Genomic DNA, 14,803 nt, shown 5'->3' with positions numbered 1-14,803 from the left:
TAGTCCACTACATTTGTTTGGATTTGATTAAAATCAATTTATTTTAAATGAATTGTAAGAAAAGAACAAAATCAATATTCTTTGGTGCATCTCAGTAATTTTTTACTTTCTGCATCTGTGGCTTTACCACTTCTTATTTAGAATATATACTGCTGTGCAAAAGCCTCAGTGACCCCTGCAAGATATGATGCATGAACAAAGAAGTTTGAAAGTGAATATTTGGTCTGAGCAGCTTTATTCTTCAACAGTCCGAACCCTCTTTCACAAGACTTCTGTCATTTCTTTAAGCAGTTATCAAGAATAGTTCTTCGGGATCTTTGACAGACTTTCTTCTTAGGATGTTTCTGCCTTTTGTTTTGTTCTCTGTCCAGTGGTTCTCTCTCTGGTGACACTAATCTCACATTTAAAGCACTCATTACACCACATAAACATGTTGCTCTATATTTATGCAGAAATAGGAAGATGATCACTAATATCATTTAAAGTGATCCACTTGTCACTGCATCATAAATATTAGTAAAAATGTGATCAATAGTAGCTCCTACTTGGTTTATTTATGAAGGCGAGATTTGTACAGAAGCTTCTGTTATAAAAACTTTCCATACCGAGATGATTAAACTGATCTCAGAACGGTATTTAGATGTAGTTTTATGCTGTGATCAACACTGACTTTATACTTGATCATAACCCACATATATCACCATGGCAACCAAGTGCAGCTTCACTCAGTAAAACTGAGACCCTTTCTGAACTTGTCACATGTAGACATGAGTCTGTTTGCTGCAAAAAAATAACACAACACTCGACAAACTGCATGCAAAGATTGTTATTATAGAATATCATGGAGGTGGGAGAAGAGTTTCTTCACTGTGGATGTTCTGATGATGTTTCAGATTTCCCAGCCTGGTAAAACACTTTTCACAGCGGTCACAGGCATACGGCTTTTCTCCGGTGTGGATGCGCTGATGACGTTTCAGATTTCCCAACTGGGTAAAGCTCATCCTACAAATAGGACAGGTGTAGGGCTTTTCTCCAGTGTGGATGCGCTGATGTTGTTTCAAAGTTCCCAGCCTGGCAAAACACTTTTCACAGCGGTCACAGGCATACGGCTTTTCTCCCGTGTGGATGCGCTGATGACGTTTCAGATTTCCCAACCAGGTAAAGCTCATCCTACAAATAGGACAGGTGTATGGCTTTTCTCCGGTGTGGACTCGCTGATGTTCCTTGAGTTCATACGGCCACCTCCAACATTTTCCACAATCACAGCGGTGTTGTTTGTCCTCAGTAGAGATCCGTTGAGCCGGCCGTCTTTTACTGGGACCGTCCCTATCCTCATCATGAGGCCCATCTGGATTGATTTGATTCTGTGAAGCAAAGACAGAAGGAAGGAGATAGTGTTACCATGGTGACCACTAAAGGGATAATAGCAATTGACTTTAAATATGCAGTTATATTACATCTAGAAACGTGAAATGTTATACTAAAGATAATTATTTTTCTATTTAAAGATAATTAATCAACACTTTTGTTTTCTAACTATCAAACTCCAAAAAAGCTGAGAATCAGTTTTAAATGGACTAAAGATGTTAGCATAAAATTTCAAATGATAACAAAACTAGAAGTTATTTACTTCTGCTGGCAGGGAACTCGGCTGATGATTTTTCTCCTCAATGGAAATTTCCTCCTCTTCTTCCTTCATCTTTAAATCTGCTCTGACAAACAAAGACACAAAGTCAGAAAAGAAAACCCAGAAACTGGGACAATGACAGCATTTTTACTTGCAGTGTTTAAACTTTTTCAGCCTTCAAATACTTTAAATCAAAGAAAACATCAGCAGAAACTAACTTTATTAGTAGAGATTAATGAGATAATCCAGTCAGACTAAATTATATCCTCCCTCAGTCAACTTTGTGCACAGTTTAAAAAAAAAAACAAGCTAAATACTTTTAATGAAAACTCTCCTGTAAACTACATCAGTTCCAGTGAAACAAGGAGTTTTTCTTACCGTTTGCTGGGTTAAATGCTGTCAATCTGCAGGTTTCTGAGTGTCGCTACAGAGGTCAGAGCTCACTGAGGTTTGACTGGTGGACTGAGGATTTCCATGGAAACCAGTTCAAATGAGTCCAGTTCCACAAGTCTTTTAAAAATAAACCCTCACTTTCTTTCACTCTGCCACTAAATTTGATTGTAAACAACAGATGGTTTCCATGATAAAACCAGATTCTACTGTGTTCATGTTTATGTCTATTGAGATGCCCGTTAGCGTCAGCAGCATGCTGCATCAGCTTTTCTTCCTGGGGTCAGTTTACAGCAGAAAAAGTATACAATTCACATTTTTCACAGATTACAAATTAAATATTAAAATAACATTTTGATCATCTTACTTTTTCCACTAATACAATATTAATTCCCATACATTGTCATAATTTATACATTCATTTACAATGTAGTCATCTTATACACTATCGTACTAAAATACACTCGCACGTTATTCACTTTAAATCTGATTATTTTTATAGTATATTTTCAGTTGCTTTTTAAAACAGTAAGCATTGCATTGTTGTGTAATATTTTGTGGTAGTGAGTTCCACTCATGCATGGCTCTAAACATCACTGTACGTTGACTTAAACGTGTTTTACATTTTGGTAGAGTGAAACACAGCCCTACTGAACGCCTTGTCGAGTAATTATGTGTGTTTTTGCTAAACGGACGTTTCTGGTAAAACATAGATGGCGTTTTTGTCATAATAATATTATTTAAAAAATGAATCAGTGAATATAACCATCTATTCTTTACCCAATATGTGTGCAGCTTGTACTGAAAATGCTAAACACAACCACACAACATGTGAAGATGCTGAGATGTGGTTCTTTATTCAGCTGTCTGTTATGTGTCGGCTCAACACTGGGTCATCCCTTGAGTTAGAAGATTTTTTGTTTTACCAGTCATGATGTTCATACTAAAGTCAGTACAACAACATGACATATTCCCCAACAAATCCAAAACATTTAAAACATTATTGAAAAATTGCATTAAGAAAATTGCATCAGGTGTTAAAATCAAGGTGGAGTGTGGCAAGCAGCATTGTGCAATGTTCATGAAAGTTCAAAAGATACCGTAATAAATATTAAATCAAATTATGGGTGATTGTGACGTGCAAAGTGCAGCTGTGTGTGCTAAAGCAAATAGTTCATGGTGTTATTAAGGAGTCTGATGGCTTGTGGGAAGAAGATATTTAGCAGCCTGGTGGTCCTGCAGTTTAGGCTTCCATATCTTTTATGTTTGGCCAGCAGCTGAAAGAATCCATAGAAAGGATGTTAGGGGTTCTTCGTGATGCCCAGGTCCCTGCTTCTGCATCGCTATGTGAAGACACCCCAAATACACTGCAGCCAGAAAAACCGCTGGAGATAGAATATTTGTTGGTGCACTTTTCACTGCACTCTTGTAGAGGATGGTGAGGATGTTAGTGGAGAGCAAGGCCCTTTCTGAGTTTTCTCAGGTAGTACAGTCTCTGATGGCTTTGAGGTGAACCTGGGCTCAGTGTGATGGCTGGAGAAGCTCTCCCTGGTGTGGACTGACTGTGGTCTCTTTGTCAGAAAGCTCCTAAACCTGTGTGGACATTTAAAAGCACCCGTTTGTCGCCTTTACCATGACAAATGAAAGAAAACATTTTGTGTTTGTGTAGAGTTTAGATTGTTTTTCTGTACATGTTAATGGAATTATTGCTATAATTTTCTAAACAGTTGGCTTGTAAAGTCTAAACATACTAAGATATTGAATTTTCTGAAACAGGTTAAAGTAGTGCAACATAATTTGCTTGTGACTGGTTTTGATGGCACACTGCTATTTATTAAGTGGCATTAAGTAAAAAATGTTTCATGCTACTAAACTACGACACAAACTCCTGCCAAAGATATAAATCTTGTACAGTCATTTCAAACTGTTGATGATTGTCAGAGGAAGGTCTTTCACAGACAAAACTTGAAGGATTAGTCCACTACATTTGTTTGGATTTGATTAAAATCAATTTATTTTAAATGACTTGTAAGAAAAGAACAAAATCAATATTTTTTGGTGCATCTCAGTAATTTTTTACTTTCTGCATCTGTGGCTTTACCACTTCTTATTTAGAATATATACTGCTGTGCAAAAGCCTCAGTGACCCCTGCAGGATATGATGCATGAACAAAGAAGTTTGAAAGTGAATATTTGGTCTGAGCATCTTTATTCTTCAACAGTCCGAACCCTCTTTCACAAGACTTCTGTCATTTCTTTAAGCAGTTATCAAGAATAGCTCTTCGGGATCTTTGACGGACTTTCTTCTTAGGATGTTTCTGCCTTTTGTTTTGTTCTCTGTCCAGTGGTTCTCTCTCTGGTGATACTAATCTCACATTTAAAGCACTCATTACACCACATAAACATGTTGCTCTATATTTATGCAGAAATAGGAAGATGATCACTAATATCATTTAAAGTGATCCACTTGTCACTGCATCATAAATATTAGTAAAAATGTGATCAATAGTAGCACCTACTTGGTTTATTTATGAAGGCGAGATTTGTATAGAAGCTTCTGTTATAAAAACTTTCTATACCGAGATGATTAAACTGATCTCAGAACGGTATTTAGATGCAGTTTTATCCTGTGATCAACACTGACTTTATACTTGATCATAACCCACGTATATCACCATGGCAACCAAGTGCAGCTTCACTCAGTAAAAGTGAGACCCTTTCTGAACTTGTCACATGCAGACATGAGTCTGTTTGCTGCAAAAAAATAACACAACACTCGACAAACTGCATGCAAAGATTGTTATTATAGATTATCACGGAGGTGGGAGAAGAGTTTCTTCACTGTGGATGCTCTGATGACGTTTCAGATTTCCCAGCCTGGCAAAACACTTTCCACAGCGGTCACAGGCATACGGCTTTTCTCCGGTGTGGACGCGCTGATGACGTTTCAGATTTCCCAACCAGGTAAAGCTCATCCTACAAATAGGACAGGTGTAGGGCTTTTCTCCCGTGTGGATGCGCTGATGACATTTCAGACTTCCCGACCAGGTAAAGCTCATCCTACAAATAGGACAGGTGTAGGGCTTTTCTCCCATGTGGATGCGCTGATGATATTTCAGACTTCCCGACCAGGTAAAGCTCATCCTACAAATAGGACAGGTGTAGGGCTTTTCTCCCATGTGGATGCGCTGATGATATTTCAGACTTCCCGACTGGGTAAAGCTCATCCTACAAATAGGACAGGTGTAGGGCTTTTCTCCGGTGTGGACTCGTTGATGTTTCTTGAGTTCACACGGCCACCTCCAACATTTTCCACAATCACAGCGGTGTTGTTTGTCCTCAGTAGAGATCCGTTGAGCCGGCCGTCTTTTACTGGGACCGTCCCTATCCTCATCATGAGGCCCATCTGGATTGATTTGATTCTGTGAAGCAAAGACAGAAGGAAGGAGATAGTGTTACCATGGTGACCACTAAAGGGATAATAGCAATTGACTTTAAATATGCAGTTATATTACATCTAGAAACGTGAAATGTTATACTAAAGATAATTATTTTTCTATTTAAAGATAATTAATCAACACTTTTGTTTTTTAACTATCAAACTCCACAAAAGCTCAGAATCAGTTTTAAATGGACTAAAGATGTTAGCATAAAATTTCAAATGACAACAAAACTAGAAGTGATTTACTTCTGCTGGCAGGGAACTCGGTTGATGATTTTTCTCCTCAATGGAAATTTCCTCCTCTTCTTCCTTCATCTTTAAATCTGCTCTGACAAACAAAGACACAAAGTCAGAAAAGAAAGCCCAGAAACTGGGACAATGACAGCATTTTTACTTGTAGTGTTTAAACTTTTTCAGCCTTCAAATACTTTAAATCAAAGAAAACATCAGCAGAAACTAACTTTATTAGTAGAGATTAATGAGATAATCCAGTCAGACTAAATTATATCCTCCCTCAGTCAACTTTGTGAATAGTTTAAAAAAAAAACAAGCTAAATACTTTTAATGAAAACTCTCCTGTAAACTACATCAGTTCCAGTGAAACAAGGAGTTTTTCTTACCGTTTGCTGGGTTAAATGCTGTCAATGTGCAGGTTTCTGAGTGTCGCTACAGAGGTCAGAGCTCACTGAGGTTTGACTGGTGGACTGAGGATTTCCATGGAAACCAGTTCAAATGAGTCCAGTTCCACAAGTCTTTTAAAAATAAACCCTCACTTTCTTTCACTCTGCCACTAAATTTGATTGTAAACAACAGATGGTTTCCATGATAAAACCAGATTCTACTGTGTTCATGTTTATGTCTATTGAGATGCCCGTTAGCGTCAGCAGCATGCTGCATCAGCTTTTCTTCCTGGGGTCAGTTTACAGTAGAAAAAGTTTACAATTCACATTTTTCACAGATTACAAATTAAATATTAAAATAACATTTTGATCATCTTACTTTTTCCACTAATACAATATTAATTCCCATACATTGTCATCATTTATACATTCATTTACAATGTAGTCATCTTATACACTATCATACTAAAATACACTCGCACATTATTCACTTTAAATCTGAATATTTTTATAGTATATTTTCAGTTGCTTTTTAAAACAGTAAGCATTGCATTGTTGTGTAATATTTTGTGGTAGTGAGTTCCACTCATGCATGGCTCTAAACATCACTGTACGTTGACTTAAACGTGTTTTACATTTTGGTAGAGTGAAACACAGCCCTACTGAACGCCTTGTCGAGTAATTATGTGTGTTTTTGCTAAACGGACGTTTCTGGTAAAACATAGATGGCGTTTTTGTCATAATAATATTATTTAAAAAATGAATCAGTGAATATAACCATCTATCCTTTACCCAATATGTGTGCAGCTTGTACTGAAAATGCTAAACACAACCACACAACATGTGAAGATGCTGAGATGTGGTTCTTTATTCAGCTGTCTGTTATGTGTCGGCTCAACACTGGGTCATCCCTTGAGTTAGAAGATTTTTTGTTTTACCAGTCATGATGTTCATACTAAAGTCAGTACAACAACATGACTTTATATTCCCCAACAAATCCAAAACATTTAAAACATTATTGAAAAATTGCATTAAGAAAATTGCATCAGGTGTTAAAATCAAGGTGGAGTGTGGCAAGAAGCATTGTGCAATGTTCATGAAAGTTCAAAAGATACCGTAATAAATTTTGTGATTGTGACGTGCAAAGTGCAGCTGTGTGTGCTAAAGCAAATAGTTCATGGTGTTATTAAGGAGCCTGATGGCTTGTGGGAAGAAGATATTTAGCAGCCTGGTGGTCCTGCAGTTTAGGCTTCCATATCTTTTATGTTAGGCCAGCAGCTGAAAGAATCCATAGAAAGGATGTTAGGGGTTCTTCGTGATGCCCAGGGCTCTGCTTCTGCATCGCTATGTGAAGACACCCCAAATACACTGCAGCCAGAAAAACCGCTGGAGATAGAATATTTGTTGGTGCACTTTTCACTGCACTCTTGTAGAGGATGGTGAGGATGTTAGTGGAGAGCAAGGCCCTTTCTGAGTTTTCTCAGGTAGTACAGTCTCTGATGGGTTTGAGGTGAACCTGGGCTCAGTGTGATGGCTGGAGAAGCTCTCCCTGGTGTGGACTGACTGTGGTCTCTTTGTCAGAAAGCTCCTAAACCTGTGTGGACATTTAAAAGCACCCGTTTGTCGCCTTTACCATGACAAAAGAAAGAAAACATTTTGTGTTTGTGTAGAGTTTAGATTGTTTTTCTGTACATGTTAATGGAATTATTGCTATTATTTTCTAAACAGTTGGCTTGTAAAGTCTAAACATACTAAGATATTGAATTTTCTGAGACCTGGTTAAAGTAGTGCAACATAATTTGCTTGTGACTGGTTTTGATGGCACACTGCTATTTATTAAGTGGCATTAAGTAAAAAATGTTTCACGCTACTAAACTACGACACAAACTCCTGCCAAAGATATAAATCTTGTACAGTCATTTCAAACTGTTGATGATTGTCAGAGGAAGGTCTTTCACAGACAAAACTTGAAGGATTAGTCCACTACATTTGTTTGGATTTGATTAAAATCAATTTATTTTAAATGACTTGTAAGAAAAGAACAAAATCAATATTTTTTGGTGCATCTCAGTAATTTTTTACTTTCTGCATCTGTGGCTTTACCACTTCTTATTTAGAATATATACTGCTGTGCAAAAGCCTCAGTGACCCCTGCAGGATATGATGCATGAACAAAGAAGTTTGAAAGTGAATATTTGGTCTGCGCATCTTTATTCCTCAACAGTCCGAACCCTCTTTCACAAGACTTCTGTCATTTCTTTAAGCAGTTATCAAGAATAGTTCTTCGGGATCTTTGACGGACTTTCTTCTTAGGATGTTTCTGCCTTTTGTTTTGTTCTCTGTCCAGTGGTTCTCTCTCTGGTGACACTAATCTCACATTTAAAGCACTCATTACACCACATAAACATGTTGCTCTATATTTATGCAGAAATAGGAAGATGATCACTAATATCATTTAAAGTGATCCACTTGTCACTGCATCATAAATATTAGTAAAAATGTGATCAATAGTAGCACCTACTTGGTTTATTTATGAAGGCGAGATTTGTATAGAAGCTTCTGTTATAAAAACTTTCCATACCGAGATGATTAAACTGATCTCAGAACGGTATTTAGATGCAGTTTTATCCTGTGATCAACACTGACTTTATACTTGATCATAACCCACGTATATCACCATGGCAACCAAGTGCAGCTTCACTCAGTAAAAGTGAGACCCTTTCTGAACTTGTCACATGCAGACATGAGTCTGTTTGCTGCAAAAAAATAACACAACACTCGACAAACTGCATGCAAAGATTGTTATTATAGATTATCATGGAGGTGGGAGAAGAGTTTCTTCACTGTGGATGCTTTGATGATGTTTCAAAGTTCCCAGCCTGGTAAAACACTTTCCACAGCGGTCACAGGCATACGGCTTTTCTCCGGTGTGGATGCGCTGATGACATTTCAGATTTCCCGACTGGGTAAAGCTCATCCTACAAATAGGACAGGTGTAGGGCTTTTGTCCGGTGTGGATGCGCTGATGATATTTCAGACTTCCCGACCAGGTAAAGCTCATCCTACAAATAGGACAGGTGTAGGGCTTTTCTCCAGTGTGGACGCGCTGATGTTGTTTCAGATTTCCCAGCCTGGCAAAACACTTTTCACAGCGGTCACAGGCATACAGCTTTTCTCCCGTGTGGATGCGCTGATGACATTTCAGACTTCCCGACTGGGTAAAGCTCATCCTACAAATAGGACAGGTGTAGGGCTTTTCTCCCCTGTGGACTCGCTGATGTTTCTTGAGTTCATACGGCCACCTCCAACATTTTCCACAATCACAGCGGTGTTGTTTGTCCTCAGTAGAGATCCGTTGAGCCGGCCGTCTTTTACTGGGACCGTCCCTATCCTCATCATGAGGCCCATCTGGATTGATTTGATTCTGTGAAGCAAAGACAGAAGGAAGGAGATAGTGTTACCATGGTGACCACTAAAGCGATGATAGCAATTGACTTTAAATATGCAGTTATATTACATCTAGAAACGTGAAATGTTGTACTAAAGATAATTATTTTTCTATTTAAAGATAATTAATCAACACTTTTGTTTTTTAACTATCAAACTCCACAAAAGCTCAGAATCAGTTTTAAATGGACTAAAGATGTTAGCATAAAATTTCAAATGACAACAAATCTAGAAGTGATTTACTTCTGCTGGCAGGGAACTCGGTTGATGATTTTTCTCCTCAATGGAAATTTCCTCCTCTTCTTCCTTCATCTTTAAATCTGCTCTGACAAACAAAGATACAAAGTCAGAAAAGAAAGCCCAGAAACTGGGACAATGACAGCATTTTTACTTGTAGTGTTTAAACTTTTTCAGCCTTCAAATACTTTAAATCAAAGAAAACATCAGCAGAAACTAACTTTATTAGTAGAGATTAATGAGATAATCCAGTCAGACTAAATTATATCCTCCCTCAGTCAACTTTGTGCACAGTTTAAAAAAAAAACAAGCTAAATACTTTTAATAAAAACTCTCCTGTAAACTACATCAGTTCCAGTGAATTAAGGAGTTTTTCTTACCGTTTGCTGGGTAAAATGCTGTCAATGTGCAGGTTTCTGAGTGTCGCTACAGAGGTCAGAGCTCACTGAGGTTTGACTGGTGGACTGAGGATTTCCATGGAAACCAGTTCAAATGAGTCCAGTTCCACAAGTCTTTTAAAAATAAACCCTCACTTTCTTTCACTCTGCCACTAAATTTGATTGTAAACAACAGATGGTTTCCATGATAAAACCAGATTCTACTGTGTTCATGTTTATGTCTATTGAGATGCCCGTTAGCGTCAGCAGCATGCTGCATCAGCTTTTCTTCCTGGGGTCAGTTTACAGCAGAAAAATGCTAAACACAACCACACAACATGCTGAGATGTGGTTCTTTATTCAGCTGTCTGTTATGTGTCGACTCAACACTGGGTCATCCCTTGAGTTAGAAGTTTTTTTTTTACTTCTAGAGTAATTCATAGGTCAGTTAGGTCCTTTCAGAAACCAAAACATGCCGTCACTGTTAAAGAACATTTCAAAAGATTATAGGAAAGTCTAACAACATTAAAAAAGGTATTAAGACTTTTGCTCAGAGCTCGCTGAATGTAAAGTCTAGTGTGTCTCACACAATATAGACTCAGTATAAATTCCTCTCTGTCATGTTCTTTTACCCACTTGGAGTGTGTGGTGGTGTACGTTCACATTTTGTTATGTTAAAGCCTTATTCCAAAATGAAATAAATAAACTTTATTTCCCAAAATTCTACACAAAATATCCCATAATGACAACTTGAACTATTTTATTTGGCAATGTTTGCACATTTATAAATAAAAAAACTTAGAAATAACATTTACACAAGTATTCACAGCCTTTCTCATTAAGCTCAAAATTGAGCTCAGATGAATCCTGTTTCCACTTCTTTCCACTTACGAAGTTTCTCCTTCGTAAAAGGCACATGGCCGCCCATCTGGAGTTTACCAAAAGGCACCTGATGCTTTCAGAGCCTAGAAAATTAGTCTAAAGTAATGTGCTTTTTACAGTGCTGGCCTAAAAGAATAGGGCTGACGTCACTCAACTTTTTCTTTTGTTGTATTCCTGGGGTCATTGTTGCCCTGTAGCATCCTGGGGCTGAGAAACAGCACTTCACAACTTTGTGTTCCAGCCCAGATCATTGCTTGACAGCTACGTTTAACTTAAGAGCTCAAGAAAGACAGAAAGTGACAGGGCAGCAGATGAGACAAGAGTCAATGTTGGACTGATTCTTACTGGCTGGAGAAAGCTCAGCAAAGAGCTTTACTGTTGAATTAGCCTTCGTTAGGGGATGAAAATCTGCCAAAGTTCAGTAGTGTTGCTTTACTTGACAACAAGCTGTTGGATCTGGTGTGTTGGAGTAGGTAAGCACATAAAACCTGCAGGACAGTAGTCCTCGAGTACCAGAGTTTGAGATCCCAGCCCTAGATGATCCTTGGTGTGATGTCAGAAATGAGTCTGAAGGAAGACATATTCTGATGAATGCAGATAAGAAAAGTAATGGAGGAGTTTTGACTCTAGACCAGAATGTCTTTGAGGTAATCACATCACGACTGGTTCTTTTAGATCATGTCATAAAATTTCATGTTTTTAATTCTTGTGGTTTTTGCTGTGCAAAAAAAAAGAAAGAAAAAAACCTCCTAAAGTTATATAATTTTTCTCCTTTACTACCTTTGCAGATACGTTCCATGGAAGACTGAAGCCCATTGGCATAAAGGAGAGGAAATATATCCTTGCACTGAAGAAGAGGGAGTGCTTGATGAAGGGCTACCTGTTTGATGGGCAGATCAATGCCTGGGACTTGCCCTACTACATGAATCAAGTGGAGCAGTGCAAGTTTGCTGTGAACAAGGACAAACTGATTGAGTATTTCCCTCTCCAAGTGGTAACAGAAGGACTGTTTGATATCTACCAGGAGCTGCTGGGTCTCACGTTCACAGAAGTGGAGCACGCTCATGTGTGGCATGAAAACGTCAAACTTTATTCAGTCCATGATGCAGAAACAGGAGAGGAGATTGGACAGTTTTACCTGGACTTGCATCCAAGGTAGAGACTGTGTCTCTTCTTATAGACCATCAAATCAGCTGACTAAAGCTCTTGTGGTGTTATTTGTGTGCATATTTAGTTTTCTGCCTGGTTGTTGCTTGTCTCCAGGGAAGGAAAATATGGCCACGCAGCTTGTTTTGGGCTCCTGCCTGGCTGCAGAGGGCCTGATGGAAAACGCAGACTTCCAGTAGCAGCGATGGTAGCTAACTTTACCAAGCCCAGGAAAGACTGGCCCTCTCTCCTGCAGCACCACGAAGTGGAGACCTATTTTCATGAGTTTGGTCATGTGATGCATGAGCTCTGCTGTAAGGTAAGTCATTGTAAATACGTGTACTTTGTCAGCTAATTAGGGTGAAAGAGGCTGAACATTTCCTGTGTGTATGAATCAGACCACTTTTTCAGAATTCAGTGGCACTCTGGTGGAGACTGACTTTGTGGAGGTGCCATCTCAGATGCTGGAGAACTGGGTTTGGGAAAAAGAGCCTCTAAGAAGAATGTCTCGCCACTACAAAGACGGCTCGCCAATTCCAGACAATCTGCTTGACAAGCTGATTGCCTCCAGGGTAGCTAACACCGGTCAGACACTAAAATTCTCACAAAAAAAGAGACATAATCGTTTCTAGCATTTATGCACAATGTCAGGGTGTTGATGTGCTCGCCTCTTCCTCAGGTCTGATGAACCTGCGCCAGGTCGTCCTCAGTAAAGTGGACCAATCACTTCACTCCAGCTCCAGTGCTGACACAGCTGAAGTGTTTGCAAAGCACTGCCAGGACATCCTGGGTGTTCCTGCAACTCCAGGTCAGCTGAAAGTTTAGAAACACTGGAAGCACTAAGTAAAAAGACCCAGTGAGATACAATTAAAGTGTTTTGTTTTAGTTCTGACACATTTAATTATTTTATTTGGACATTGTTAATTGGATCAGACTTTCACCCAAACACCATGGAACACATAAGCTCCTCTGCAAACATCTATTTGTAAAGTATTGCAGGCTCTCTAAAATACTGACAGCATGCTACTGTTGCTGTGCATCTATGCAGCTTCCAAGCTTCCTTGAGTTTGCATCATGGTGTAGGGATGAAAGTCTGCTCTTCTCTTCTCTGAGTAGATGTGAATATGGGACTGTTGTAAATTTCAGCATCACACATTATTTATACCTCTTACCATGATGTAACTGAATCATCTTAACACAAATCTTGTTTCGATGAATTAAGCAGGATTTGGCCTGGATTACTGAACCTAATGTCCCGCCTCTGCTCACATTACTGCACCTTGTTTCAGTAACCGATTTGATGCAGTTTGTGAGTTTTAAAGTTACACATCTCTAAAAGCTGATAGCTTTTACAGTGATTGCTAATGAAAAAGATCTTGTTGGGCTTCAGAAGTTAGTCCTACTGATTATATGTTAAAATATCCATAAAGTTAGTTTGCTGATGTAAAAATGTGAATTTCACATAACGAAAGTATTTAGACATAATAAAGGAAAAAATTTAAATGTACCAAAAAAAAAAACAAAGAACAAAACTAACACTTCATCAGTTCTATCTGGGATTAAAGCTGAGGTAAAGCAGGAGTTGGTAACCTTGGCGAAAAGGTGCCCATCCCTCTGCACTGTGCCAAGCACACATACATAGTAGCAGAGGAGGCTACAATGTGCCTGCAGGACAGTTATCAGGTCAACGTAATAACTGGTGATTGATACAAATTAGATGCTGTAGGTTTTCACAAAGGTCCATCGACTTCTTATAAATCCGTTCTGGACCACCAGGGGGAGCCAGAGACACCTGATGACCTATTTCAAGTTCTACTTTAATCAACGCCTCTTCAATACTTAATTTATTATGTTTAATTATAAGAACTTCATTGTTAGCATCCAAAGTTTGTGTTTAATTTAATTATTTGAGAATTTATTGTAAAATTATGCCTTTTTTTGTAATTTGTGTCTACAAATACATTTCTGTTTTCTGCAGGCACCAATATGACAGCCAGTTTCAGCCACTTGGCCGGAGGATATGATGGTCAATACTACAGCTATCTGTGGAGTGAAGTTTACTCCATGGACATTTTTTTCAGTCGTTTTAAACAAGAAGGCATCATGAATCCAAAGGTTGGTTAGGTGGATTGCCTGTTTTCCGTTTGCTTATAATTTAGTCTCTTTGTTTGTGGAATATCTTGTGTGATTATTTTTGCCTTGACACAGGTTGGAAAAGAGTACAGAAGGGTGATACTGGAAGCCGGTGGCTCTGTGGATGGAATTGACATGCTGAAGACCTTCCTTGGGCGAGCGCCATGTCAGGACGCCTTTTTTCAGAGCAAGGGACTGATTAAGACACAGGAAACACAAACGTCATAATTTGATTTACTTTTCCAGTTTGGGGGAAAAAAAATAAAAGTTTGAATGCTGTGCAAATGGAAATGGAAAAATAAAAAGAGAAGACGCGAGTCCAAATCATTTAAACTCTGTTTTTATTTGAAAACAAGTAAAGAGAACTACTGCCACCATCTATAAGCCTGAGCTTATCGAAGATGGACCGAGGTAAAGTGGTATGATGAGGGAAAACTTTGCACAGTATTTGGAAAATATGAATGCTGTGTACTCTAGGCTAAAAACAGGGAAGGATCCATTT

At 38.5% G+C, this 14,803-nt stretch overlaps 4 protein-coding genes across 6 annotated transcripts; 1 reads left to right on the top strand and 3 right to left on the bottom strand.

Annotated features, from left to right (window-relative positions):
• Window positions 1-839: 839 nt before the first annotated feature.
• LOC121630404 (gastrula zinc finger protein XlCGF71.1-like) lies at window positions 840-2,246 on the bottom strand. Its single transcript, XM_041970686.1, has 3 exons — window positions 2,006-2,246; window positions 1,631-1,707; window positions 840-1,364 (listed from the first exon to the last, which is right to left on the bottom strand). Exons 2-3 carry the CDS (start codon window positions 1,697-1,699, stop codon window positions 840-842), a joined length of 594 nt encoding a protein of 197 aa, XP_041826620.1. The 5' UTR covers window positions 1,700-1,707; window positions 2,006-2,246.
• Window positions 2,247-4,703: 2,457 nt separating this feature from the next.
• On the bottom strand, window positions 4,704-6,084 carry LOC121629843 (zinc finger protein 239-like). The gene is made up of 3 exons (XM_041969671.1): window positions 6,080-6,084; window positions 5,706-5,787; window positions 4,704-5,439 (listed from the first exon to the last, which is right to left on the bottom strand). The coding sequence occupies exons 2-3, from the start codon at window positions 5,772-5,774 to the stop codon at window positions 4,831-4,833; spliced, it is 678 nt and encodes a 225-aa protein (XP_041825605.1). The 5' UTR covers window positions 5,775-5,787; window positions 6,080-6,084; the 3' UTR covers window positions 4,704-4,830.
• Window positions 6,085-8,767: 2,683 nt separating this feature from the next.
• LOC121629842 (zinc finger protein 239-like) lies at window positions 8,768-10,385 on the bottom strand. Of its 3 annotated transcripts, none has more exons than XM_041969669.1 (3): window positions 10,144-10,385; window positions 9,770-9,851; window positions 8,768-9,503 (listed from the first exon to the last, which is right to left on the bottom strand). In XM_041969669.1, the coding sequence occupies exons 2-3, from the start codon at window positions 9,836-9,838 to the stop codon at window positions 8,895-8,897; spliced, it is 678 nt and encodes a 225-aa protein (XP_041825603.1). In that variant the 5' UTR covers window positions 9,839-9,851; window positions 10,144-10,385; the 3' UTR covers window positions 8,768-8,894. The 3 variants fall into 3 exon arrangements, with proteins under 3 accessions (XP_041825603.1, XP_041825602.1, XP_041825604.1); XM_041969668.1 differs by having other exon boundaries at window positions 9,770-9,846; XM_041969670.1 differs by lacking the exon at window positions 10,144-10,385 and adding an exon at window positions 9,985-10,009.
• A 1,403-nt stretch (window positions 10,386-11,788) lies between these two features.
• On the top strand, window positions 11,789-14,592 carry LOC121630403 (neurolysin, mitochondrial-like; the record flags this gene model as incomplete). The annotated part of the gene is made up of 6 exons (XM_041970685.1): window positions 11,789-12,177; window positions 12,286-12,487; window positions 12,567-12,753; window positions 12,848-12,976; window positions 14,147-14,283; window positions 14,377-14,592. Coding segments are annotated over 6 exons (1,197 nt in total), but the record flags the coding sequence as incomplete, so codon positions are not given.
• Between the last annotated feature and the right edge of the window lie 211 nt (window positions 14,593-14,803).

This window comes from Melanotaenia boesemani, chromosome 19, assembly GCF_017639745.1.
Source record: "Melanotaenia boesemani isolate fMelBoe1 chromosome 19, fMelBoe1.pri, whole genome shotgun sequence".
In the NCBI taxonomy this organism is placed as follows: domain Eukaryota; kingdom Metazoa; phylum Chordata; class Actinopteri; order Atheriniformes; family Melanotaeniidae; genus Melanotaenia; species Melanotaenia boesemani.
The sequence above is the reverse complement of the archived record's forward strand: the minus strand, read 5'-3'. Positions and strand labels throughout refer to the sequence as shown.

Coding starts and splice junctions, on each gene's coding strand:
- LOC121630404 (XM_041970686.1), bottom strand. CDS start 1,699: ATGAAGGAAGAAGAGGAGGAAATTTCCATTGAGGAGAAAAATCATCAG. Junction 1,365..1,630: donor CGAGTTCCCTGCCAGCAGAA/GTAAATAACTTC, acceptor TTTGCTTCACAG/AATCAAATCAATCCAGATGG.
- LOC121629843 (XM_041969671.1), bottom strand. CDS start 5,774: ATGAAGGAAGAAGAGGAGGAAATTTCCATTGAGGAGAAAAATCATCAA. Junction 5,440..5,705: donor CGAGTTCCCTGCCAGCAGAA/GTAAATCACTTC, acceptor TTTGCTTCACAG/AATCAAATCAATCCAGATGG.
- LOC121629842 (XM_041969669.1), bottom strand. CDS start 9,838: ATGAAGGAAGAAGAGGAGGAAATTTCCATTGAGGAGAAAAATCATCAA. Junction 9,504..9,769: donor CGAGTTCCCTGCCAGCAGAA/GTAAATCACTTC, acceptor TTTGCTTCACAG/AATCAAATCAATCCAGATGG.